Raw genomic sequence first — 27,700 nt, 5'->3', positions numbered from 1 at the left:
GGGAGTCCCGTGAATACGTGTCTTGTTTTTCAGAATAATTTCATCCACATAACATTGGTTTTATAAATACTAAACATGCCTTCTAAAAATCCGTCAAAATACACGAGAAAACCGACAAGGAAAAATCCAGATTCGACTTCGAATCTAGGCGCAGGAAGTTCAAACGATTCGGGAAATTCATCTTCGCCAAATGCAGGTATATTTAAAAAATTCGGTCTTCGATATTGGAATACTAGCTTTAACTTTGCATTTTTATCTATGTCACTAAAACGACCGCGAACTGTTTTTTTTTCAAATGCTATGCCCACTTTAAATAGGGTATGCCGTCATTTTATGTGTTTAACATTTACAGTATATGTTTGATAAAAAGCTATGTTCATTTGAAATGAGCTGCTTTCTTCGTAAATACGCTTCCCCACTCTCCATCAAATAAAGTCATATTAAAGAATACTAATAGACCTTGCTCTTTCTAAAAAAGCGATTTCAAATGTGGGAATGTTTTTTCTGAAAAGAAGTCTATCCCAACAGACCATGTTATTTTCAAATGGCCATGTTCTCTAAAAACTAGTATAATTTTAAAAATCTAATAACTTGTCGAAAAACATCACAGAGAATCGTGATTCGAGCACTCACCAGACTCGGGGTGAAGAAGGACCGAGCGAATCTCAAAGATCGCCCGAAGAACAAGTTCCTGACAATACACCGGGCGCAGGTACAATTACAGCTGTTGTGTCAAATTGGCTTCTTCAATATGTTTGGGAATATAAGCCATGTATTATTTTTATAAATACTATGCGTGTGACGTAAAAAGTTACATTTTAAGAAAAATATTTACCGTGTTACAAAAGCTAAATTGGGAAACAATAGGCTTCGTGCTAAAACAGTATTTAATCACAAACTCAATAAATTTCTTGAGCTACTTTTTAGCTATGAATTTTGGTTGTGACTGCATCAAGCAGTCAGATGGATTCACCCGGATTTGGCCCGCGGGTCGTATTCTGCCCATACTAACTCTAGTCTATGCCACTTGTAAAGTTCCGTATAATAAAAACCGGTGCTTCCGTAGTATACGTACCAAGATGGCGTACAACCTGAAAATAGTATGTGTACCAGGTTAGGGTTATCAGGTTGTGCGCCATCTTGGTACGTATACCACGGAAGCGCCGGAAAAACTAAATCTCTCGCATAGGTTATATTATTTATAACAGTTATATCTAACTAAAAACACTATTTTCTGGCGAAAACTTATACGCAGAATATCTAATTTTTGTATTGATATGTTATTTGGTAAATTGCGATATTCCTATGACTTTTATCAAAGCGCTATTTTCCTTTGAACGTAGCTTTAAAAAACGTGTTATGCTTTTTTTACGCATATATTTTAAAGGCAAGAGTTCGATTCTCAAATATATGGACACGAAGTTAAAAACGCCGCAGTACGGGTATTTAATCTGTCAGTAGACTCCCGGTATAAGCAGTCACGATGCCATAAAATCTTGGAAAACAGCCATCACGCTGTCATAAAAACGTTTCCAGAATTAAAAAAATGAATAGCGCATTTTGAATATCAGACCCCACAGAAAATTTAGAAATCAATAAAATGGTATAATTATAGTGACAAGAACAATCTTTGACCATAGAAATTGTAAAAACAATTGTTTCAGTAAGTTAAAAAAAAGGCGATTTTTTGCACAAGAAGAACAAAAATACCAATACCAAAAATACCAACAATCCATAGGTCCACTTCGTGTCAAATTAAGTCTCTCCGAAATCGATCAATTTGACTCTTCCTAAAGAAGTTTCGCCCTTTTTAGAAAGGCAAAGTCCTTCCCAAACACTTTGACAAACTATGCCTTTTTATAAAAATACACATATGATATCAAAAGCCTAAAAATTCCATCTTTCTCACAAATGCAGAGAATACCGAATCTGGTACCCACCAGACCCAGGGTCAGCGAAGACCTAGGAGATCTCAGAGGTTGCCTGGGGAGCAAAATCAAAACATTACACCTAGTATAGGTAAGTGGAATCGTTTTTTTTTTTTCAGTTGTCTAGTATTAGCTGTCAACGATTAAATGCAGGTAGATAAGTACTAAAAAGTAATTTTTTTTTTTATTTCATCCGAGACTTGGAATGAGCGATTGGCCGCACATGGGAAAGTATTTTCACAAACAATATTTCTATGTAAAAAAAATCAGATTCCGATCCCAATGGCTAGTTTGTAGGTACTATACCTCGTGTTTTCTAAACACCATCATGCTTAATATTTGTCTTGCTAATCTTTGGTTTTTGAATATGCATTTCTGTGTTGCAGCGATGATCGTAGCAATGATATTGGCTGCATTGTCAGGGGGATTCACTGGATCTTCAATTGGCTATTTAGGCGTGTTCGTGGGTGCAGTAGCTGGCATCGTCTTGGCTGCCTGCGGAAGAGGTGTTTTTCATGTCGCAGGTATGCTGTATTATAGAAAACAATAATCTAGCTGACTCGACAAAAAGGACACTCGGCGACTAAGCACTAAAAATATTCCTATTTCATATTACCGCCCTACGAACAGAGGCAAAAAATTTACGTTCCCTTTTATCTGTTTGTCAGTTAAGCTATCTTTTTTTTTAGCAATTTTAGTCATAAAATACCCAATTGATATATTGACAGTCAATTCATTTTCTTTATTCCAGGGTGGTTCAACAATCCGGGAAGTTTTGGAAATACGTGTGAGTGTTATTCACAATATGTATCCTTGGTTACTCAGCTTGTAATATTTGAGCCGGATTTCATTTTATCCGTGCAATAGCTAGGTTCAAGTAATTTGCCCATTCCTGCTTTAACCGCTTGCTATCGCTTTATAGATCAAAAATTCAAGGGCACCTTCTCTGCTGGATTTATGCAATTCGGCGGGACAACCAATCAAACTCAAAACTCGTGTACGACCAAAGGTTTGTACTTTTATTTATTCACAAAGACAGAATAAGTAATACACGACGTATGACCTGTTGTGTTATCAAATACCTTAGTAAGTAAACAGTCTCAAAATATATCCAATGACATATCAGTTGCGAAGATGAACCACTTATACCCCTCAGCGTATCAGTGATACAATAATCAGCATCTGCCTTAGGTTTGGTATTATGCTTTGAACAAACATTTATGAAAATAGTTTGCTTTAACTAAAATCTGCCCATATTTGGCATGCATAGTCGCCTGTTCCGATATCCTTTCAACACCATTTTTAAACAAGAATCGCTTGCGCGTAAGTGAAAATCCAGGCCTAAATAGAATTCGAAATTTCCTAATGTTGAGTATAACTTGAATGTCTCCGCAAAAAAACTTCGAGTTGATATGATTAACTTCGTTATAATATGGAAATTTATTACAGTCAACGCAGAACACGACGACTGATGAGGACGGACCTGAGTCAAGCAAGAAGGCGAAGTAAAATGCGACTGCTGAGCAATGGGAAAAGTAGAAATTTCTGATAAAACATTTTTTTAACATAAATTTTTTAATCAACTGTCCCTATTAATACCAAATCGGCCCTCCCTTAGGTCCTTTTTTTCGTAGTTTTTTCTGCAATAATCCGCCGCCGTCATATGGTTCAACCAATATATATCCCAGTGTTAACAATTCATAATGAGTTTGCTTTGTGTCTTTGCAAAAAAAATTATATGACAAAACCATTTCCCAAAGTTTTATATCTTCTCAAAACGTACCATAAAAAATTAGTTGTTCACGACATTATTATTAGCACAATAGCCTGAAATTTTTATTTAGTCGAGTATTTTTGCTAATTGCCTGGCTCAAGCCTTGTTTACCTATATTTGTGTTTTTCTTGATTCTCCATATATTATTAGTGAGCGGGCATTTGTCACTTCTGATGATTTAAACTTTAAAGCTCGTCAGAGGTTCAGCTCGCTGTCCTTAATTTAACATTTGTGTGAGTTTTAAAATAAACTATACTATATATCTATCTGGAGTTATTTTTTTAAAGTAACGTTATTTAATGACAGAGGCTGGATTAGGCAAGAGCTATTATACATAAAACCGTAATATTTAAAGCAAAAGATGAATAACTAACTAGTGGACCTCTATATACAAATTCTATTAAAGTGGCTGCTTTGCCTCGAAACTTTCGGATAGACTTGTTTTAGTAGGAATGGTTGCGCATGTGCTAGATAGTTCAGATTGGAGATAACAGAACAAGCAGATCAATTTCCCACAGTGAATTACAAACCTGCAGTTAAATGACTTGAAATAGTGCTCGATTACAACAAAAACGCTTCCTCATAGATGGCATCGTGTTCAGACGCATTGACAATTACGATGATTAATTTGAATGTAACGTTTCAAACCTTACTCTAGGTTTTGTTCGCTTTCACGATTCTACAATCAGTTACTTTTACTTTTGTTTTTTTCTATTTTTTTATCGTCTATTGCTGATTATGGAGTCGAAATAAACTTATACTTATACTTAACTTTATTTACGAGGTCTGTGGAAGATTAGGGCGCAGTATCGCCGTTGCTAGATACCAGAACTTTTTGTTCCCATGGAATGACCATTTTGACGTTGGAGGCAAAATTAGGGCAATGACAATTGACGAATATTTAAACGCCGAAGTATAATGTGCACGGTGAAAACACGCTGGCACCAGCAATTCTTGCAATTACAAGGCATTTCAATTACAGACGAAAGCAAGCGACCGAAATTTACAGATATTTAGGATGAACGAAAGCCATAACAATGCAATATTGTTTGTTTTTATCTTAACAGGGGTTTCGTTGTTTGTTTTGACTACCTGCTTGTATTTTTCTCGAAAAACAACTTTATTTAGTCAGATATGACGGTTCACCAATGAGTTCAACATTCATATTTTATACTAAAACCACATTAACCTTGTTCGGCTCCGTTATGTTCCCAATAACAGTTATTCCAATCCCGAAAAAGGCTTTATAGTAAATGATGTTTGACTAATTTTCTAAGAGAAGGTCCAGAACATACCGCGCCATATATCAGTCCCGACGGCTGTCACAGCGCAACCTCATCTCATCTTGCCTTCACCTGCTCTATGTGTTTTATACTTAAGCGAGTACCAGACGTATAATCGTTCTCATGTAGCAACAGTCCAAAGCTTGACCAGTTCTGCAGATCACACGACTTGGCCATCTCAATAAACTTAACTATTATGCAACAACAAATGTACTGTTCGTCACAATTGCAGCTGATGTATAAAGTATGTTGACAAACTAGTGAATAGTGATAATAATTGGCACAGTATATAAATTAAACTATTTTTCATTATTTTCAAATTTGACCATTCAATATAATTGGCGTACATGCCATAAACAGTAGACAGGATTTAAAATATATCGCATTACAAGCGTAAAAATAGATCGATGCCCAACCGAAATTCGCTGCTATTTTACGGTGAATATCTGGCAACCATAAATTCTATGTCTCGATATTCAATCAATTTTGCAAAGTATGTCGGCGAGTTGCTGTACAATAAAATAAACGGAGTGTTGATAATGCGCATTTTAAACTATGATTTTATGGATACTCAAGAATAATTCGTTAGATTGCCCCGGATATATAACAGATCTTCATTGCCAGCTGGAAGAAAGTCAGGTAAAGTGTTTTCTTATTTCTGAGTCATGTCCTGCCCTACCGGTACCCAAAATTTCTTCGGCTCGGCGTGGAATGTAGCATATCTGAGCTCCACAGCGCGCTTTGTTATAAACAAGACATTTTTCCTTAGTGTTTAGTATTTTTATATTTATTGAGGACCGCTACCTTGAGAAATAGCTAGTGGTTTCATGTGCAAAATGGCGCCAAACCGTGTAACAGAAAATCAAGCAAAATCTAAAATAGCGCGCTCCCACTTATTCCAAACATCATAGAAATAACTGAGGGTAAATGTTACAAAAATACGAATATAATTCGGGCGTTGCGTTCTATTTTCAGTAAGAAAGTCGCGTGCAGGGCCCGTAAAAATTGAGTGACTCGCGGTATCAGATAATTAGGATGTCAAACCAACGATAATGAAAGCAGTTCAATGGTAAACAACATTAAAGAATAATGGTTGCTTCTGACTAACTAGAAATTTGTAAAACGGACTCTAACGGAAAATTTTAGTGCTGGCTATTTGAATAGCATGTTTAGTATTACGATTTAGGTCAATGTCAGATGGTGTATAATCAACCAATTTAAATTTATTAAGGAATGCGGGTAACGAAATCACTATTATTTAGAAAATAGAAATAAAATTAGGGAAACGGGTCTATTAGTTCTCTAGTTTTCGTAACGCTAGATGGTAGCATAGAGCAGTCAAAATCCGTCCATCATCGACGCTGCAAGAACGAGCCGCAAACTAATTATTCGGCGCCGTCTGGGCCAATGAAGAAACGAGAATATCGGTCAGAGACCAAAGACTTATCGATCGAAAGTTAGGGAATTCCCAAAACAGCGCTCTTACTCCATAGGGACACCTTGTGTCCCATCACTAATTAATTAATAACTCGCTAATTATACGACATAATTCATCCAAAATATATAGGCTTCTGGTCCGACATATGATGAATGCACATGCAAAATCTGGAGCAGATTCAATCTCACTTTCGTGAGATATCGCGCCGTCTAACAACAGACAGACAGACAAATACCTATCAACATACTTATCGATTAAAATCGATAAGGAATGAGCGCATCCGACCAATTTCTTATTTAACCACTAGCTGTAGATGTTTCTCATTCTGTGGAGAGATTGTACAAAGTGTACAAGCGAGAGTTGGTGCGTGCCGATATATTGCCTACCGAACATTACCCAATGTTGAATACTGTATGATGAGTATTTATGAACGACCATAAGCTAAGTATCGCTAAACCCTGAGAATAACTCAATGCCACACTTGATTATAATTCTGGTTTATTTCAGATATATCTGATAAAAAGTTGTGAATTGATAGATATAAAGATCACTGGTTAGTTGAAACATACTGTGTAAAAATCACTGACATTTACGTGTAATTGTGACTAAGAATTTGTAAGAAGTTTGAAATTCATAATTTCAACAATTCATGGGATAAAATTGATCACAAAATAAAGATAAAATACGACAAAAAAATCATTTCACTCAAATAGAAATATATACAATAGAATAGTTCTTTTCATTCAGTGAATTTGTTTCATAAACATATTGATCCATAATCGTGGAAGAAAGAGAAATTCTCAAATATATGGAGACGAAAGTGACGGTCCCAATAAAAAGTGTTCCCATAGATGAACAAAACAGTAGATGTTTGATTAGAATAAAAGACTTTTAGGGACTTCTAACATATAAAATTTTTAGTGTATATTCGGGCCCCGAACGACTTGAAATAAAAATAATAAAATAATGTAATAGCTTTCTAGAAACTTCCTCAATATAGAATAAAATGGTTGTTATATGTCCTATAAAAGTGTTCCCAAATTAAAATAACATTGTAAAATTTAAAGTCGAGATATCAGGCCTGTATTTATTGAGATAAATAAAAATACAGTAACAAATCCTTCCATATAAGTATTCTCATATGCCAGATAATGCTCAAATATGTGGATACGAGAGGCAAATGTCATATATACCATATGAAAATGTTGCCGTGAAATAACAAAAAACAAGATTTGAGTGAAGTATTTGACACCGAAGGGGTGAAAAATATAAATATTACGTTTTTAGGGACGTTAATAATATAATAGACTTCTTTGTATGAAAGTGTTCCAATATGCGATATTAATAGTGTTCTTGCGATTAACCAAAAAAAAAATCGAAGCATTTTGGGCTCCGTGGGACTATTGAAATATGAAAGTTTTTTTTCTTCTTATGTGCCAGGTAAAAGTTTTCCCATGGAATAAAATGCGAGAGTTTTTGTAAAGATATTGGCCCTCGAATACCTCAAAAGAGCTATTGAAATACTAAAGTAGTCCTTAGTACGAAAATGTTCCCATTAATCAAAATAAAGCAATAAAATTTGGAAGCAATATTGCTCCCTGTTGGTCTCACAAAAAATTTAAAACAAGTAATTAAAGTACAACATTAAATTAGGTTTTTATTACAATAAACCTAGGCTGATGTCTCACCACTCATGACTTGATTCGAAGACAAGATAAAATTACGATATTTTTAACAGGTTTGGGCAATTTACACATATACAAATACCATTCTATAATTACGCGTTATGTTTGGCCCATATTGCTCAGGTAAGTTGCTAAAATGCAAAAACAGAAAAGTAAAGCAATCGAATTATCACGTATTTTCTAACGGTTATTGATGCAATTCAATGGAAAGTGAAAAAAATTATAATATTGGTCAGAAATTGTAAAATATATAAACAGATAAAAACTTTTTTCAAGTAAAATTATGGGGTGAATCCAATTTAAAAAGACTCAGCAAATCAGCCAAAATTTATAAGTAATCATGTTGCGTTCTCAATTCCCAACATGATCACGTATGATCTATAGATGAATATTCTGAAATATTGCTGAATCCATGAACAATGCTTGATCAGTCGTTCATGAGACATGCGATTGGAATTACATATTCAGAATATCAAAGTATAGATGTCAACGCAAGTAAAACTACCAAATCTTTTTTACAGTAAGGTAAAGGTACTCAATTACACAACGAGACAAGTGTAATAAATAAATGGTTTGTGACAATTTAGTAAACTAAGAATTACTGTTTAGCTAAAACAACGTAATAATTTAGCTTCAACTGAATAGGGACAAATTATAATTATTCTTAGGAATAAATTACTGTATTCAGTTTTCAATGTATATTTCGTAGTATGGAAAATGATATTTAAACACTGGAAACCAGAATAAGCGAGAATTAATCTGAAATCTTGGTTTTCTGCCAAAGTTAGAAAATTACGATTTCACGCGATTAAACCTGATGTGAATATCGGGGTAACTTTGCAAAGTGTCGTTTAGTTGAGTTTTTATCATTCCAATACATTTTATTTTCTCAACTTCATCCTTATAATCAATGGCCTTCTCAAAAGCTTCAATTGCTTTAATAAAATAAGGTTTTGCTTCTGAATATTTCTTCACCTCGTAATACGATGCACCGATACCATGCAGCAATATACTGTAAATTTTATATTTTAAAGCGTTTGTACCAAACTGTTGCCGGAGAACTCCAAGTCGGTTAAGTAATATTTTCATGCCTTTCTCATAATCACCCGCATGAATATAGATGGATCCTACATAATACGCGCAGCAAGCCTCTTTAGTTTCTTTATTATATGGATCATTGTTTTCTATTGCGCGAATATCATCCAGCATTTCTGTCATGTATTCTATGCAGTAATCTACTCCTATAATTTTAGATCGACCACCGGCTTTTATCAATGACTCAGTGGCCTGAAATATTTTACTGACGCAATTTACAATCCCATTTATTACATCATCGAGGGATGCTTCGCTAGCCTTGTGCTTACCCATTGGCTATTCGAAGCAATATTATAGCGCGAATGTGAGCGAAGTTCGAAATCAAGTCAATGGCAAAGTCTTTGACGTCATCAGCACTAGTCACCGATGACGTCATCAAAATATTTCTAAGATTGCCTATCACCTTTCCCGCTTTGTTTCCCCTGCCAAGTTGTATAAAACACTCGATCATCATAAGCATTGTATCCAAATCCTGATGATTTTGTAGGGTTGCCAGTTCTTCTAGGATTGGGACTGCCGCTTCATATTTAGACTCGTCAAATAGCTTGGAAGATTTGTCTGAAAATAAAATAGGCTTTAAAGATGAATGACAAATACATAATTTACTAATATGATGGGAATTTCATATGTGGTATCTCACACTCTTTTTCGTTGGGAATGAAGTGAATAAAAAAATACGAATCAATTTTGTCAAAGTATTCACGGGTTTTTAGTCGTCGAATACCAATCACAAAACTGATACAATTCCCGTAAACGAACATGATAACTGAAGGCGTTATAGTAACTGCATGCACAAAATATTATACCCTTAGCGACTTGGTGGGCATGGTGTTTGAACACCGGATTGGTAACTTTAACACCTTTATTAAGTAGGTATCTTACTTCGTATGCTTGATATCTTCAGAGGGTTATTTCCATAAGCTCTGGGCGGAGGTGGCGGCAACCCACTTGTACTGGAAAACGGTGCATTACTTCTACGTGCTGAAGCGCTTGGCGCACGTGGCGGCAACACACTTGTACTGGAAAACGGTGCAATACTTCTACGTGTTGAATCGCATGGCGGAGGTGGCGGCAACCCACTTGTACTGGAAAACGGTGCATTACTTCTACGTGCTGAAGCGCTTGGCGGAGGTGGCGGTAACACACTTGTACTGGAAAACGGTGCATTACTTCTACGTGTTGAAGCGCTTGGCGGAGGTGGAGGCAACCCACTTGTACTGGGAAACGGTGCATTACTTTTACGTGCTGAAGCGCTTGGCGGAGGTGGCGGCAACCCACTTGTACTGAGAAACGGTGCAGCTCTTCTACGTGCTGAAACGCTTGATGGAGGTGGCGGCAACCCCCTTGTACTGAGAAACGGTGCATTACTTCTACGTGCTGAAGCGCTTGGAGGCGGTGGCGGCTTGATTCCACGTGGTTCATTGTTGAGAGACAGTGGCGGACCTCGTTTTGGTAGGGCTAGTTCTTCTCTTGCAGATTTTTTTGTGATTGTTTGGTATCTGACATCACCTTAAATTATAGAGTTCAAATAAAACTTACTGGGTGATCCAAATCCAAATTATTTTGTAAGAAAATAGGGAAACTATGACCACCACTTACCACAAACGGTAGGACTACGCGATGGCCATAAACGGTAAATTATAAATCAAAATCTCTACCTATCAATTCGTTGACGAGACCGGGAGTGCTATTTATTGCAGCATTTTTTTTTATAATACTGTAATCCTTTCTCTCAAACTAACTACGCTAATGACAACATACACCAAAACTAACCTTTCTCTTTATTTGCGCCACTTTGATAAGCTTCGGGATTACTCGATGACAAATTCAAGGCGTTGACACCTTCAACGATATTGTCTGGTGGAACGTTGTCAGCTGCCTCTTGTTGTCCGACATTCTGAGCTCTGCTGTTCAGCTTCATGTGGAATTATAATCTGTCCGATCTTCTCTGCAACAATCTCAGTTGTCTTTGTCGCGACCAAATATAAATAAATAGTAGAATTTACTAAAAAATAGAATTAGTTACTTTTAGGTTTCTGTGGAAGAAACTAGCGACCCAAGACCATTTTCGGGCAACCTAGCACTGCCACAATATAGGTTGGAAGCAGGGAGGAATTAACCCATGTCATCATTTTCTCTTTCGAAAATACGGTATCAGAACGTAATTCACAACTCATAATTTATGCAATAATTCTATCAAGTAACAACTTACTGAACAATTTCATTTAGTTTCTGCAAGTTATAAATATTAATGTTATACACTATTTCAGGGGTGGGCACAATTTTTCAGTATAAGAGCCGCATGCTGTAAGTCAGAACTTTAAAAAAGCCGCAGAATTTGTGAATTTATTAATATTATCGAAATACCATGAACAAAAAAGAAATTCACACAAGAGTCTAATAACAATAAATAGATAAACATGGCAGCTATACTCAAATATATGCACAATTTCATTTAATTTGTGTTTCCTTATAGCTGATTTAGGAGGGTAGTCTCGTAAGAAGTTTTCATGATTCGTTTCATGGTGCCGTTTAACATTGCTGACTTTATTCTGACTTAGTAGCTTATGACAGATTAAGCACAAAAGTCAATTCGTACGTTCTTCCCATTCTGACTTGACAACTCTGTTTTCATCTTCGTACTTTCGTTTTTAATTTAGGACATATCGCACAGTAACTTAGTTAGACTAACTAACCGCAATCAAGCTGCAATACCGCCGACGCATCAATAAACATTGACCATTGCGACGGAAGATTTGCTGACTTGACTGACTTAAATTCAAAATTCAACGCTACAGCAATTTTCATACTAAAACATAATTTGTCCTAATCATTAACGAAAACTTCTTTACGACTTTTAATAAATTAAAAGAGTTTACACTGAAGTTTTTCTCTTAGTTGAAATTTGAATAATAATTTATGTTAGCGAGAAGAGCCGCACAAAAAGTCTGGCGAGCCGCATGCGGCTCGCGAGCCGCGGTTTGCCCACCCCTGTACTATTTGCTGTTGATTGTCCACCCTCAGCCATATCGCCGGTTCACAAAAACTAATTCAAGGTCTCAGCTTCGTAAATCCAAAGTGTGGATAAAACTGCCAGGCTCTTATACTGAAAAATTGTGCCCACCCCTGAAATAGTATATAACATTAATATTTATAACTTGCAGAAACTAAATGAAATTGTTCAGTAAGTTGTTACTTGATAGAATTATTGCATAAATTATGAGTTGTGAATTACGTTCTGATACCGTATTTTCGAAAGAGAAAATGATGACATGGGTTAATTCCTCCCTGCTTCCAACCTATATTGTGGCAGTGCTAGGTTGCCCGAAAATGGTCTTGGGTCGCTAGTTTCTTCCACAGAAACCTAAAAGTAACTAATTCTATTTTTTAGTAAATTCTACTATTTATTTATATTTGGTCGCGACAAAGACAACTGAGATTGTTGCAGAGAAGATCGGACAGATTATAATTCCACATGAAGCTGAACAGCAGAGTTCTCAAAATGTCGGACAACAACAAGCAGCTGGGCGCTGAAAAACAGACAGCAGAGCAACAGGACGCTCAGAATGTCGGACAACAAGAGGCAGCTGACAACGTTCCACCAGACAATATCGTTGAAGGTGTCAACGCCTTGAATTTGTCATCGAGTGATCCCGAAGCTTATCAAAGTGGCGCAAATAAAGAGAAAGGTTAGTTTTGGTGTATGTTGTCATTAGCGTAGTTAGTTTGAGAGGAAGGATTACAGTATACAAATGCTGCAATAAGTAGCATTCCCGGTCTCGTCAACGAATTGATAGGTAGAGATTTTGATTTATAATTTACCTTTTATGGCCATCGCGTAGTCCTACCGTTTGTGGTAAGTGGTGGTCATGGTTGCCCTATTTTCTTACAAAATAATTTGGATTTGGATCACCCAGTAAGTTTTATCTGAACTCTATAATTTAAGGTGATGTCAGATACCAAACAATCACAAAAAAATCTGCAAGAGAAGAACTAGCCCTACTAAAACGAGGTCAAGCCGCCACCGCCTCCAAGCGCTTCAGCACGTAGAAGTAATGCACCGTTTCCCAGTACAAGGGGGTTGCCGCCACCTCCACCAAGCGCTTCAGCACGTAGAAGAGCTGCACCGTTTCTCAGTACAAGTGGGTTGCCGCCACCTCCGCCAAGCGCTTCAGCACGTAGAAGAGCTGCACCGTTTCCCAGTCCAAGTGGGTTGCCGCCACCTCCGCCAAGCGCTCCAGCACGTAGAAGTAATGCACCGTTTCCCAGTACAAGTGGGTTGCCGCCACCTCCGCCAAGCGCTTCAATACGTAGAAGTAATGCACCGTTTCCCAGTACAAGTGGGTTGCCGCCACCTCCGTCAAGCGCTTCAGCACGTAGAAGTAAAGCACCGCTTCCCAGTACAAGTGGGTTGCCGCCACCTCCGTCAAGCGCTTCAACACGTAGAAGTAATGCACCGTTTTCCAGTACAAGTGTGTTACCGCCACCTCCGCCAAGCGCTTCAGCACGTAGAAGTAATGCACCGTTTTCCAGTACAAGTGGGTTGCCGCCACCTCCGCCATGCGATTCAACACGTAAAAGTAGTGCACCGTTTTCCAGTACAAGTGTGTTGCCGCCACGTGCGCCAAGCGCTTCAGCACGTAGAAGTAAAGCACCGTTTCCCAGTACAAGTGGGTTGCCGCCACCTCCGTCAAGCGCTTCAACACGTAGAAGTAATGCACCGTTTTCCAGTACAAGTGTGTTACCGCCACCTCCGCCAAGCGCTTCAGCACGTAGAAGTAATGCACCGTTTTCCAGTACAAGTGTGTTGCCGCCACGTGCGCCAAGCGCTTCAGCACGTAGAAGTAATGCACCGTTTTCCAGTACAAGTGGGTTGCCGCCACCTCCGCCCAGAGCTTATGGAAATAACCCTCTGAAGATATCAAGCATACGAAGTAAGATACCTACTTAATAAAGGTGTTAAAGTTACCAATCCGGTGTTCAAACACCATGCCCACCAAGTCGCTAAGGGTATAATAATTTGTGCATGCAGTTACTATAACGTCTTAACCACTGAGTTCTGATATCAATAGCAACATTTGCTTCGCATTTTTTTTTTTTATTCTATTCACTTCAATATGCTGTTAATAATTCAGCAAATTTACCATCATTTTTCAGTTAACATGTTCGTTTACGGGAATTGTATCAGTTTTGTGATTGGTATTCGACGACTAAAAACCCGTGAATACTTTGACAAAATTGATTCGTATTTTTTTATTCACTTCATTCCCAACGAAAAAGAGTGTGAGAAATGCCACATATGAAAGAAACCACATATGAAATGCTCATCATATTAGTAAATTATGAATTTGTAATTCATCTTTAAAGCCTATTTTATTTTCAGACAAATCTTCCAAGCTATTTGACGAGTTTAAATATCAAGCGGCAGTCCCAATCCTAGAAGAACTGGCAACCCCACAAAATAATCAGGATTTGGATACAATGCTTATGATGATCGTGTGTTTTATACAACTTGGCAGGGGAAACAAAGCGGGAAAGGTGATCTAGTGCTGATGACGTCAAAGACTTTGCCATTGACTTGATTTCGAATTTCGCTCACATTCGCGCTATAATATTGCTTCGAATAGCAAGTGATATGTACAAGGCTAGCGCAGCATCCCTCGATGATGTAATAAATGGGATTGAAAATTGTGTCAGTAAAATATTTCAGGCCACTGAGTCATTGATAAAAGCCGGTGGTCGATCTAAAATTATAGGAGTAGATTACGGCATAGAATACATGACAGAAATGCTGGATGATATTCGCGCAATAGAAAACAATGATCCAGATAATAAAGCAACTAAAGAGGCTTGCTGCGCGTATTATGTAGGATCCATCTATATTCATGCGGGTGATTATGAGAAAGGCATGAAAATATCACCTAACCGACTTGGAGTTCTCCGGCAACAGTTCGGTCCAAACGCTTTAAAAATTAAAATTTACAGTATATTGCTGCATGATATCGGTGCATCGTGTTACGAGGTGAAGAAATATTCAGAAGAAAAACCTTATTTTATTAAAGCCATTGAAGCTTTTGAGAAGGCCATTGATTATAGGGATGAAGCTGAGAAAATAAAATGTATTGGAATGATAAAAACTCAACTAAACGACACTCTCGCAAAGTTACCCTGATATTCACATCAGGTTTATTCGCGTGAAATCGTAATTTTCTAAAATTGTGTCAATTAAATATTCAAACCTTTCTTTTAGATTCATATCTGGTTGTGTAACAGACCTACGTTACTTAAAGTTTATCCTACGGCAAAAAATGAAAAGTGCATAAAAATAATTTCTAAACTTTGGCAGAAAACCAAGATTTCAGATTAATCCTTCGCTTATTCTAGTTTCCAGTGTTTAAACATCATTTTCCATACTACGAAATATACATGTCAAAACTGAATACAGTAATTTATTTCTAAGAATAATTATAAATTATTTCTATTCAGTTAAAGCTAAATTATTAAGTTGTTTTAGCTAAACAGTAATTCTTAGTTTACTAAATTGTCACAAACCATTTATTTATTACACTTGTTCTCGTTGTGTAATTGAGTACCTTTACCTTACTGTAAAAAAGATTTGGTAGTTTTACTTGCGTTGACATCTATACTTTGATATTCTGAATATCTAATTCCAACCGCATGTCTCATGAACGACTGATCAAGCATGGTCCATAGATTCAGCAATATTTCAGAATATTCATCTATAGATCATAAGTGATCATGTTGGGAATTGAGAACGCAACATGATTACTAATAAATTTTGGCTGATTTGCTGAATCTTTTTAAATTGGATTCACCCCATAATTTTACTTGAAAAAAGTTCTTATCTGTGTATATATTTTACAATTTCTGACCAACATTATAATTTTTTTTCACTTTCCATTGAATTGCATCAATAACCGTTAGAACATACGTGATAATTCGATTGCTTTACTTTTCTGTGTTTGCATTTTAGCAACTTACCTGAGCAATATGGGCCAAACATAACGCGTAAATATAGAATGGTATTTGTATATGTGTAATCTGCCCAAACCTGTTAAAAATATCGTAACTTTATCTTGTCTTCGAATCAAGTCATGAGTGGTGAGACATCAGCCTAGGTTTATTGTAATAAGAACCTAATTTAATGTTGTACTTTAATTGTTTTAAATTTTTTGTGAGACCAACAGGGAGCAATATTGCTTCCAAATTTTATTGCTTTATTTTTATTAATGAGAACATTTTCGTACTAAGTACTACTTTAGTATTTCAATAGCTCTTTTGAGGTATTCGAGGGCCAATATCTTTTCAAAAACTCTCACATTTTATTCCATGGGAAAACTTTTACCTGGCACATAAGAAGAAAAAAAACTTTCATATTTCAATAGTCCCACGGAGCCCAAAATGCTTCGATTTTTTTTTTTCAATCACAAGAACACTATTAATATCGCATATTGGAACACTTTCATACTAAGAAGTCTATTATATTATTAACGTCCCTAAAAACGTAATATTTATATTTTTCACCCCTTCGGTGTCAAATACTTCACTCAAATCTTGTTTTTTTGTTATTTCACGGCAACATTTTCATATGGTATATATGACATTTGCCTCTCGTATCCACATATTTGAGCATTATCTGACATATGAGAATACTTATATGGAAGGATTTGTTACTGTATTTTTATTTATCTCAATAAATACAGGCCTGATATCTCGACTTTAAATTTTACAATGTTATTTTAATTTGGGAACACTTTTATATGACATATAACAACCATTTTATTCTATATTGAGGAAGTTTCTAGAAAGCTATTACATTATTTTATTATATTTATTTCAAGTCGTTCGGGGCCCCAATATACACTAAAAACGGGCACTGCTCGCGACTTTCTTACTGAAAATAGAACGCAACGCCCGAATTATATTCGTATTTTTTGTAACATTTACCCTCAGTTATTTACTCAAACAAACATTTTGGGCACCCTGTTCTTGACCGACATTCTTGGCACTCTGTTGTTGTCCGACATTCTGGGCACCCTGTTCTTGACCGACATTCTGGGCACCCTGTTCTTGACCGACATTCTTGGCACTCTGTTGTTGTCCGACATTCTGGGCACCCTGTTCTTGACCGACATTCTGGGCACCCTGTTGTTGTCCGACATTCTGGGCACCCTGTTCTTGACCGACATTCTGGGCACCCTGTTCTTGACCGACATTCTTGGCACTCTGTTGTTGTCCGACATTCTGGGCACCCTGTTCTTGACCGACATTCTGGGCACCCTGTTCTTGACCGACATTCTTGGCACTCTGTTGTTGTCCGACATTCTGGGCACCCTGTTCTTGACCGACATTCTGGGCACCCTGTTGTTGTCCGACATTCTGGGCACCCTGTTGTTGTCCGACATTCTGGGCACCCTGTTCTTGACCGACATTCTGGGCACCCTGTTGTTGTCCGACATTCTGGGCACCCTGTTGTTGTCCGACATTCTGGGCACCCTGTTCTTGACCGACATTCTGGGCACCCTGTTGTTGTCCGACATTCTGGGCACCCTGTTCTTGACCGACATTCTGGGCACCCTGTTGTTGTCCGACATTCTGGGCACCCTGTTGTTGTCCGACATTCTGGGCACCCTGTTCTTGACCGACATTCTGGGCACCCTGTTGTTGTCCGACATTCTGGGCACCCTGTTGTTGTCCGACATTCTGGGCACCTTGTTGTTGATCGACATTCTGGGCACCCTGTTGTTGTCCGACATTCTGGGCACCCTGTTCTTGACCGACATTCTGGGCACCCTGTTGTTGTCCGACATTCTGGGCACTCTGTTGTTGATCGACATTCTGGGCACCCTGTTGTTGTCCGACATTCTGGGCACCCTGTTGTTGTCCGACATTCTTGGCAACCTGTTCTTGACCGACATTCTGGGCACCCTGTTGTTGTCCGACATTCTGGGCACCCTGTTGTTGTCCGACATTCTTGGCAACCTGTTCTTGACCGACATTCTGGGCACCCTGTTCTTGACTGACACTTTGGGCACCCTGTTTAAAGGTATACTTCATATAACCCACAGACAAAACCTCTTTCAATGCTTTATTCCCTGGATCAGCGTTTTCTATTGCGCAAATATCATCCAGCATTTCCATCTTGTATTCTATGCCGTAATCTATTGCTATAGTTTTAGATCGTCCGCCGGCTTCTATCATTGGTCTTGTAGCATCATCTATATTACTGACACAACTTTCAATCCCATTTATTACATCATCGGGTGATCTTGCTCCGGCCTTGTACATATCACTTGCTATTCGAAGCAATATTATAGCGCGAATGTAAGTGGAGTTCGAAATCAAGTCCATGGCAAAGTCTTTGACGTCATCAGCACTAGTTGCCGATGACGTCATCAGGATATTTCTGAGATTGCCAATAGCCATTTCCGCTTCGTTTCTTCTGCCAAGTTGTATAAAACACTCGATCATCATAAGCAATGTATCCAAATCCTGATGGTTTTGCAGGGTTGTCAGTTCTCTTAGGATCGTAACTGCCTCTTCGTATTTAGACTTGCCGAGTAACATCGAAGATTTTTCTGAAAATAAAATAGACTTTAGAAATAAATGACAAAGGAAATTATCAGGAACATAGCTCAGCTTATGTATTGTAGATTGTACGCCTTTGCGCGTATAAAAATTGTATATGTCACTCATACTAATGGACATGTGCTTTCTACCTGCTATGTAACGCCCGGAATTGGATACTCAAACTGCGCTACGTTTATACCCAACCACTGTCAAGTACCACGTCCCGGTTCTCCTACAATTGGCAATGCAAACTCGTAACATTAAGTCCCCACTCACAGTCTTGAACTTTTGAACCCAACACCTCAGAAGATCACACGAATTGGAAGAACTTTGTTGTAATATTCCGCTTGAAATCACGACAGAATACGGCAATAGCATTCACAATGCACATAGAGTTTGTGGCTCAACTAAAGTTTGAATTTCAATAATACACGCACAGAGTTTGTATGAGTTTGTGATTAACACACTGAGCACTGGGTTTGTGTCAGAGTCTGAGTTTGATTACAAATATTGATAGATTCCGGGATTAAATAACTAAATAAAATACAGAATAATTAGTAAACATTAATACACAATAAATCCCTGACTATCCTATATCCTAACATAATGATTCCCTAGCTACATTATAAACATAGCAAAATCTACTAACTACAAAACACACTCAACTAAATCCTAAAACACCGGCAAAGCATATGACTGCGGATTGCACCATCACAGCTCGTCTCCGCTCACGCAGAACCGAGAGCAATACAAGAAACTAACTATAGAACAAGAGTCGTCGTCGGTCGATTGCCTCAGCCAATAGCGTGCAAGACAAACATATTGCGACATAGCTACTATTCCCACTCTCTCGAATACGATAAAGAAATAAACAAGAACTACCAAAATGCGACCTGCGTCCATTACACCGGCCCCTAAGAACCGTCTACATCCCACGGTTATTACCGACCACCAAAAGGACGCATGTCTCATTTTCACGAAATGAAAACATGAAAAACAATATATACAAAAATTACACAACTCCCTCTAACAAACACAATTTACGAATGTCTCGCATGTAACAAGAATCCGCAGTCCTCACACGTACACTGCGGACATGCCCATCTGAATCAGGAAATACTTCCTCGATTAACCCTTTCGGCCAGAATCCTCTCTTAGTCTTTTCATCCACAATGAGAACAATATCTCCAATGGCAAAGTTTCTCACAGGCTTGTGCCACTTTTGCCTCAACTGCAATGTTGGCAAATATTCTTTCAACCACCTCTTCCAGAAACAATCTGTCATTAATTGTACCTGGCGCCACGACTTCTTATATCCATCTGCTTTCATGAATTGATCAGGAGGTAGATTCGGATTAGGCCTACCAAGTAACAACATATTAGGACTCAAAGTTGCGAGATCATCCGGGCTATCTCCAATCGGACAAATTGGTCTCCCATTTAAAATGCTTTCACACTGTGTTGTAAATGTATGCAGAGCATCATCATCTAATAATCTCTCCCCAGCAATTGCTCTCATCAATTTTCGAAAAGATCTTATCATTCTTTCCCATGCTCCATTTGTATGTGAAGCCAAAGGTACAGAAAAACACCATTCAATGTTTTGCTGTTGCATAACTTTAGAAATTTGATTTTGATTCCAATTTTGAATCCCTTCACGAAGTTCTCTCTCAGCACCAATGAAGTTTGTTCCATTATCACTGTACATTTTCCTTGGTCGTCCACGTCTGTTTATAAATCTCTGAAACACATTTATGAACGATGAAGTATCCAGTGACTTAGCAATCTCGATATGAACCGCTCGTGTGGCCATACAACTGAACATACATCCATATCTTTTCTCCTCACTCCTGCCTCTCTTCACTAATATTGGTCCAAAATAATCACAGGCAGTTTCCATAAAGGCATGATCACTAGGTGTCACTCGAACCTTTGGTAACGGTGCCATCACTTGCTCCCCCACCTTAGAGTTCCATCGACAGCAAGTAAAACATTTGCTCAATCTTCGACGCACAGTTGCATGTCCCTTAATAATCCAAAATTTCTCACGAATTGCAGATAAAACATGCAAAGTACCACTGTGACCTTCTCTTTCATGATACATGTCAATCACCAAATTAGTAACATAACTATCACTCGGCAAAATTACTGGATATCTACTTTCCAATGGCAAATGTGAACGATCAAGACGACCACCAACTCTCAAGATCCCATCCACAACAATAGGATTCAGTTTCTGTATTGATCTCATCTGCTCATTTCTTGATAATGACTTCTTTGGCGTCCTGACAATCTTTTCTTCCAAAGATGAATGATTATGCAAAGCATCGATTTGTTTTCCAAACTGCTCTCTTTGCACAAATCTTACTATGCAATCAATTGCACAGTGTAATTCACAAATCTCAAAATGTCCTGTTTTCAGCTGACCGACATCTCCATCACCTCGAGATTTAGCCACCTTCCATCTGAGATAAGATCGATATCTCAAAAGCCAAGCTGTCGATCTCTGAAGTTTCTCCAAAGTAGAGTATCTCGAAAGCAAATGCTTGATTGGATTTTCCTTCAAGTTATCTCTGACACAATACACAGATAAATCTTGCTTCAATTCAGGGTCATTATTTAATATGCCACGAATAGGTTTTGATTTTGGCCATAGGCTTTCTTCTCTCATCAAAAAAACAGGTCCCTCAAACCAAATCTTTGCCTTGTCCAACTGATACGGTTTCAAACCTCGAGATGCAATATCAGCCGGGTTACATTTCGTGTCAATATGTCTCCACTGCGAAGGCTCTGATCCCTCATGAATAACAGCAAGACGATTCGCCACAAAAGTATGAAAGCGTCTTGTCGTATTAGTGATATACTGCAACACTGACATTGAGTCGGTCCAATAAATTACTCTATCAATTTTGTACTCCAGCTGAGTCTTCACAAACTGACCCAACTTCACTGCTACCACTGCCGCAGTCAACTCTAGCCTTGGTATAGTCACTGGTTTTGAAGGTGTCACTCTTGACTTTCCCATAACAAAACTGCAATGCACGGTTCCATCAGACTTGTTCAACATTCGCATATAGCATGCACATCCATATCCGGTTTCACTTGCATCACAAAAAATATGCATTTGAATTTCACTAGGGTCATTCATATCTGATGATTTCAAACAACGAGGAATAGAAACACTTTCCAGATGCGGTAAATCTTGCAACCAGTTCATCCAGCAAGCCTTTTCACCATCAGGAATTTCATCGTCCCACCCCAAATCTTGTTTACATAATTTCTGCAGAATTTTCTTCATAGGCAAAATAAATGGCTGCAGAAATCCAATCGGATCAAATATCTGGCTCATGGTAGAAAGCATACCCCGTCTTGTAGTTGGTTTGTCTTTCACATTCACCTTGGTCACGAATTTATCCAAATCAGTATCCCAATATAACCCCAGGGCTCGTTCCACCGGTAGATTATCAAGATCCAAATTCACCAAAGTCTTTGCTCGCTCACTTTCGGGAATTTGCTCAAGCACCTCTCGACAATTGCTGATAAATTTCGTCAGATGGAATCCACCACTTTCCAGTAGAACAGACAATTGCTTAACCAAGTTTATAGCGTCACCACTCTTTGCTAAGGATTTCAACAAATCGTCAACATAAAAATTCTTCAGCACAGTATCAACTACCGATTGTTCAACACCCGGCTCATTATCTGAAGCACATTTCCTCAAGGCGAAACCTGCAACTGATGGACTTGAACGGCTTCCAAATATGTGTACCAACATGGAATAGTCACTTGCTTGAGATGACAAATCATCATTCGGCCACCACAAAAACCGAAGCGAGTCACAATCTTCTGGCCTCACTCTCACCTGATGGAACATAGCCTTGATATCTGCCATCACACCAATTCTTTCTTGTCGAAATCTCAAGAGAACTCCAGCCAAATTATTCGCATAATCTGGTCCTTGTAATAAATTATCGTTTAAGGAAACCCCACGAAAAGTTCCGGCCCCATTGAAAACTACACGGAATTTTGATTGTTTCGTACTATGATGCCCCAAATAAAAAGTTTTGTCACTAGTCACCAATTCATCATTAGGTATTTTTCTCGCATACCCATTGTCCAAGTAATCATTTATCACGCTCTTATAACACTCAAACAATTCTGGGTCTCGAATAAATTTTCTCCTTTGGTACATTAATTGTTTCTCAACCATGGTACGATTATTAGGAAGTTTTACCTCTTTATTCTTCCATGGGAGTCCCACTTCATAATGTCCATTAACTTTACAAACAGTTTTTTCCATGATAGACAATGCCCGCTTGTCTTCAACAGACAGTGAGGATGCAGATTCACATGCATTATCATTAAAATCATGCTCATAAATTTGACACAATTGGCGATGTAAAATATTATCATCACAATGAATAAAATTCACAAAATTATTATCACAATTAGAAACACTCTCTGGGCCAAACAGTGTCCACCCCAACAAGGTTTTCACCGCTCTGGGCTGTCCCCTTTTCCCGCGTTTAACCTCTAACACATCATGGGCATCTGGGACATTTGAGCCTATAAGAAGCTTGACCTCCCTATCCGTATTATCAGAAATATCAACATGGGAAAAATGTGAATACAATTCAGTATCACGCACACTGGGAATACTCGATTTTAAGTTTGGCAAACGCTCAACAGTTAGAACTCTATCCAGCACTAGGGAGTTGCCTGCACCCGTTGCAGTCAACGCTACCTCAAACCCCTCTTGGATTTTATGACCAGTCACAGTCTGCACAGAAAAATTGGTTTTAACCCCACTTATACCTAGCTCCCTCATGAGCCCACTAGTACAAAGGGACACCGTAGATCCCGGGTCTAACAGGGCATAGGTTGATATCTCCCTACCTCCTATGGCCTTACCCCTGACCGTGACTGGCAACACTTTGAGTCTAACATTCCCAACCCCTCCCGTAGCCTCCACGCTACAGGAAGTTGCTCCACATGTAGCTTTCTCACCGGCCCCACTGACCGGAGCACTCGTCTCTTTTCCTGAACAAGAACTTGCAGGATTAGTAGAACCACCCGGCTTTTGCCGAGGTGGGAAATGCAGCAGCACATTGTGCTTTTTGCCACATCCATCAACATTGCATAACACATTGCGGGTACACTCATTTGCTTTGTGACCACTCAAAAGGCAATTATAACACAATTCATTTCTGCCCACCCACAATGATCTTTCTTTAGGAGTCATTTTCTTAAACTTCAGGCATTTCCATAATGGATGTTGATTACCTGACCCACAAAAAGGACAATCAAACTTTGCAATGGCCCCCCTACTAGGTATAGCATTGGAATCGGTCACAAAGGAGGACACCCTATCCCTAGTCTTGGGAACAGTCCCTCGTTTAGGACTTCTCGACTTTTTCTGTTCCCTATTCGAACAGACAATCTCCCCATACATGGTAGAAGCACCACGAGCAATTTGCATAACATAATCCTTTAAATCGGAAAACATTGGTTCCCTCCCCACCTCATAAATGCCGCTTGCAATCTTAGCATAGCCAGACTGCAAATCTTCAGGCAACCTGGAAAAAATCTTTTTCAAATTAACACTATTATTAAGATTATCCATACAATCCCATTGGTCAAAAACAATCTCACAATTATCCATTAATGTTACTAACTTATGCAAGTCAGCAGAGTTATTATCACGAAGAGGTTTTCCTTCAATCAATTCTTTCATAAAGGAATCTATAATCATATGTTTTTTGCCAAACCTCTCATTGAGAATGTCTAGGGCCCGCTTGTAACCCCTTTCCCATGGTTTAGTAATTACACATGACCGAATTGCCTCTCTGGCAATGCCCTTCGTACATTTTAAAAGAATAATAAGCTTACGATTTGCTGGAATATTTTCCACATCCACTGCTGCTGTAAATTCACTCAGAAACTCTGGATACCTCAGTGGATCACCATCGAACTCAGGTAGATCAACTTTCAGATGTTCACCCATTGATGCTGGACATGTAGGAACCACCGGATACACAGGAATTGCAGGAGAGCTCAAAGATGTCACTGCTACACTCGAACCGTAGACATTCTGGACAGGAACACTGCTCACACGATGATATTCACCCATTCCAGACACGCCACTCGTGACTGGGAATTGGCTCGCCACCGACACACCACCTGTGGCCGGGGCATAACTCGACACCGGCATGCCACTCATTACCGGATTGTAAACACAATGTCCAGATTGTACAAACGATGTGACAGGAACTTCGGACGATCTCTGCAGTCCAGGATTAGACATGTTTATAGCATTAGTCAATGTTGACGTCATCAATGGCACACGAACATCAGAAAAGTTTGTCTTTACAGGGGAAACCACAGCAGGACTTGATATAGGAATGTTCTCTATTTTTCTTTCAGGAATCGGCTGCAACTCAAATGATGAGGGTTCAGTCTTTACAAAAGGCACATTAGATTTAGGATCATAAATGTTCACAAATTTAGGTTTTGTCAATGGCTCTATCCCACTGACCAAGTTTTCAGAGGCACAACTTGTATACTCCAATTGATTGCTATCCAAATTAGAACTCATGATAGATCCTTCAGTTTCTTCGAAACTCTCAGCTATCAATTTCGCTTCATCTGCAAGATATTCCGCATCCAAAGCTCTTTTTTCAATGTTCAATTTCTCCTTTTCCAAAGTAGCTTGTTCACGTTCACGTTTAGCTTGAAGATCAGCTAGCTTGGCATCCAAACGAGCTCTGGCAGCTACTGATGATCTCACAGATGATTTATTTGAAGATTTACTTCTATGAGAAGCAACACTTGTTTTTCTTGATTTACTAGACACAGAGTTATTTTTGCTGGCGGCAGCATTGTATCGCTGCAAATATTCCCCATATAATTTATCACATACCGCTTTCTTTCTGAAAATTTCATCACACTTTACAGTCGCTTCTTCAAACTCAAGCTTGTCCATCTCCAGACCGGTATTGACAGAATTTCGAAAGTCTTCACAAGCATTAATACAGTTCTCAAATGCAGCATCCACAGCTTCTTTTGCACCCACAACCTCTTTGTATTTCTGTGGGTCCAGCATTAGATCCTCAATGGTTTTCAGAAGCTTTGTAAAGTGGCTTTCATATCCCGCACGAGATCTTTTCTTTTTCATTCGCAGTTCAGAAACAATACCATCTTCATCAGACATCTCGCAATATGAATAGCTTTATTCCGTTATGAAATTGTCCACGATAGAATGCAATTATTCTTCGAAATTGTAGAATAACTATGTATTTGTAATTCTCTACGTAAAACGTAGGAGACGAATCTCTATTTGTAATTGTGTAACGCCCGGAATTGGATACTCAAACTGCGCTACGTTTATACCCAACCACTGTCAAGTACCACGTCCCGGTTCTCCTACAATTGGCAATGCAAACTCGTAACATTAAGTCCCCACTCACAGTCTTGAACTTTTGAACCCAACACCTCAGAAGATCACACGAATTGGAAGAACTTTGTTGTAATATTCCGCTTGAAATCACGACAGAATACGGCAATAGCATTCACAATGCACATAGAGTTTGTGGCTCAACTAAAGTTTGAATTTCAATAATACACGCACAGAGTTTGTATGAGTTTGTGATTAACACACTGAGCACTGGGTTTGTGTCAGAGTCTGAGTTTGATTACAAATATTGATAGATTCCGGGATTAAATAACTAAATAAAATACAGAATAATTAGTAAACATTAATACACAATAAATCCCTGACTATCCTATATCCTAACATAATGATTCCCTAGCTACATTATAAACATAGCAAAATCTACTAACTACAAAACACACTCAACTAAATCCTAAAACACCGGCAAAGCATATGACTGCGGATTGCACCATCACAGCTCGTCTCCGCTCACGCAGAACCGAGAGCAATACAAGAAACTAACTATAGAACAAGAGTCGTCGTCGGTCGATTGCCTCAGCCAATAGCGTGCAAGACAAACATATTGCGACATAGCTACTATTCCCACTCTCTCGAATACGATAAAGAAATAAACAAGAACTACCAAAATGCGACCTGCGTCCATTACATGCTATTATAAAACGAAAATGCAATGGGATTACATCGTATTGTGATTCACGATTTTATTAAAAAATTCTCAGGTAATGATAATTACAGGAATATGATGGTACATTTGGTTATTTTCTATAGTATAGGCTGACCCCAGAAAAATGAAACCAAGTCTATATGAAACATGTTGTGGTATGAATTAAATTTTTTTGGGTCACCCTGTATATATAACTTCATTTGAAAAATGCGAAGCAAATGTTACTAATGAAGTATTTCGTACACACAACGGCTCAGCGGTTTAATTGTATCTACCGTATTTGCTCGTTTTATAGCCCGGGCCCATATTTTTTTAACCAAACTCACTAATCGGGCCCTTATTCAAACCGGCACTAATTCAAGCACGGGCGCTTGTTATTTTTAAAGTAAAATTATACACAAAAATATATAAAAAAACATATATATATAGATAAGATCGATCGTTACAATAATTAATATATTGTCATTTCTAGTTCTCAAGTATGATTTAAATGAGAATAACGAAAATTTTGACTTTTTCTACGCACCGCAGGTACAAATCCGCAAAAGAAGAAAAGTTTTGCGACGCCCTATCAATATTGAAACGACGCACGCGACGCCAGAGAACAGGTGTGTTACGTAATCAATGCTATATGTTATGTATGTGGACGCCTAAGGTGTGAGTGTTGTGTATTATCAAGTCACGCAAGCTGAGGTCTTGTGCCACTGTGGTCTTGTTGCAACTTATACTTTGCCATCCATCTATTCCATGGTCGCACCCATATCTGTAAGATAATGGATACAGATAGAGTTT

General features: G+C 38.4%; 3 protein-coding genes across 3 annotated transcripts in view; 2 read left to right on the top strand and 1 right to left on the bottom strand.

Annotated features, from left to right (window-relative positions):
* The first annotated feature begins 22 nt into the window (after positions 1-22).
* LOC120326922 (uncharacterized) lies at positions 23-3,968 on the top strand. The gene is made up of 7 exons (XM_039393278.2): positions 23-196; positions 611-712; positions 1,918-2,019; positions 2,315-2,452; positions 2,680-2,715; positions 2,851-2,937; positions 3,378-3,968. Exons 1-7 carry the CDS (start codon positions 76-78, stop codon positions 3,398-3,400), a joined length of 609 nt encoding a protein of 202 aa, XP_039249212.2. The 5' UTR covers positions 23-75; the 3' UTR covers positions 3,401-3,968.
* Positions 3,969-5,489: 1,521 nt separating this feature from the next.
* LOC120326130 (uncharacterized) overlaps positions 5,490-27,700 on the top strand; it is a 45,843-nt gene continuing 23,632 nt past the window's right edge. The window contains exon 1 of the mRNA XM_078111714.1: positions 5,490-5,624. The gene's annotated coding sequence lies outside the window, so the exon portion shown is untranslated. The remainder of the gene's footprint in view (positions 5,625-27,700) is intronic.
* On the bottom strand, positions 19,807-26,004 carry LOC144422145 (uncharacterized). The gene has a single exon (XM_078111982.1). The coding sequence runs from the start codon at positions 26,002-26,004 to the stop codon at positions 19,807-19,809; it is 6,198 nt and encodes a 2,065-aa protein (XP_077968108.1).

This window comes from Styela clava, chromosome 4 (genome assembly GCF_964204865.1).
Source record: "Styela clava chromosome 4, kaStyClav1.hap1.2, whole genome shotgun sequence".
Taxonomy (NCBI): domain Eukaryota; kingdom Metazoa; phylum Chordata; class Ascidiacea; order Stolidobranchia; family Styelidae; genus Styela; species Styela clava.
This window is presented reverse-complemented; position numbering and strand designations above follow the sequence as displayed.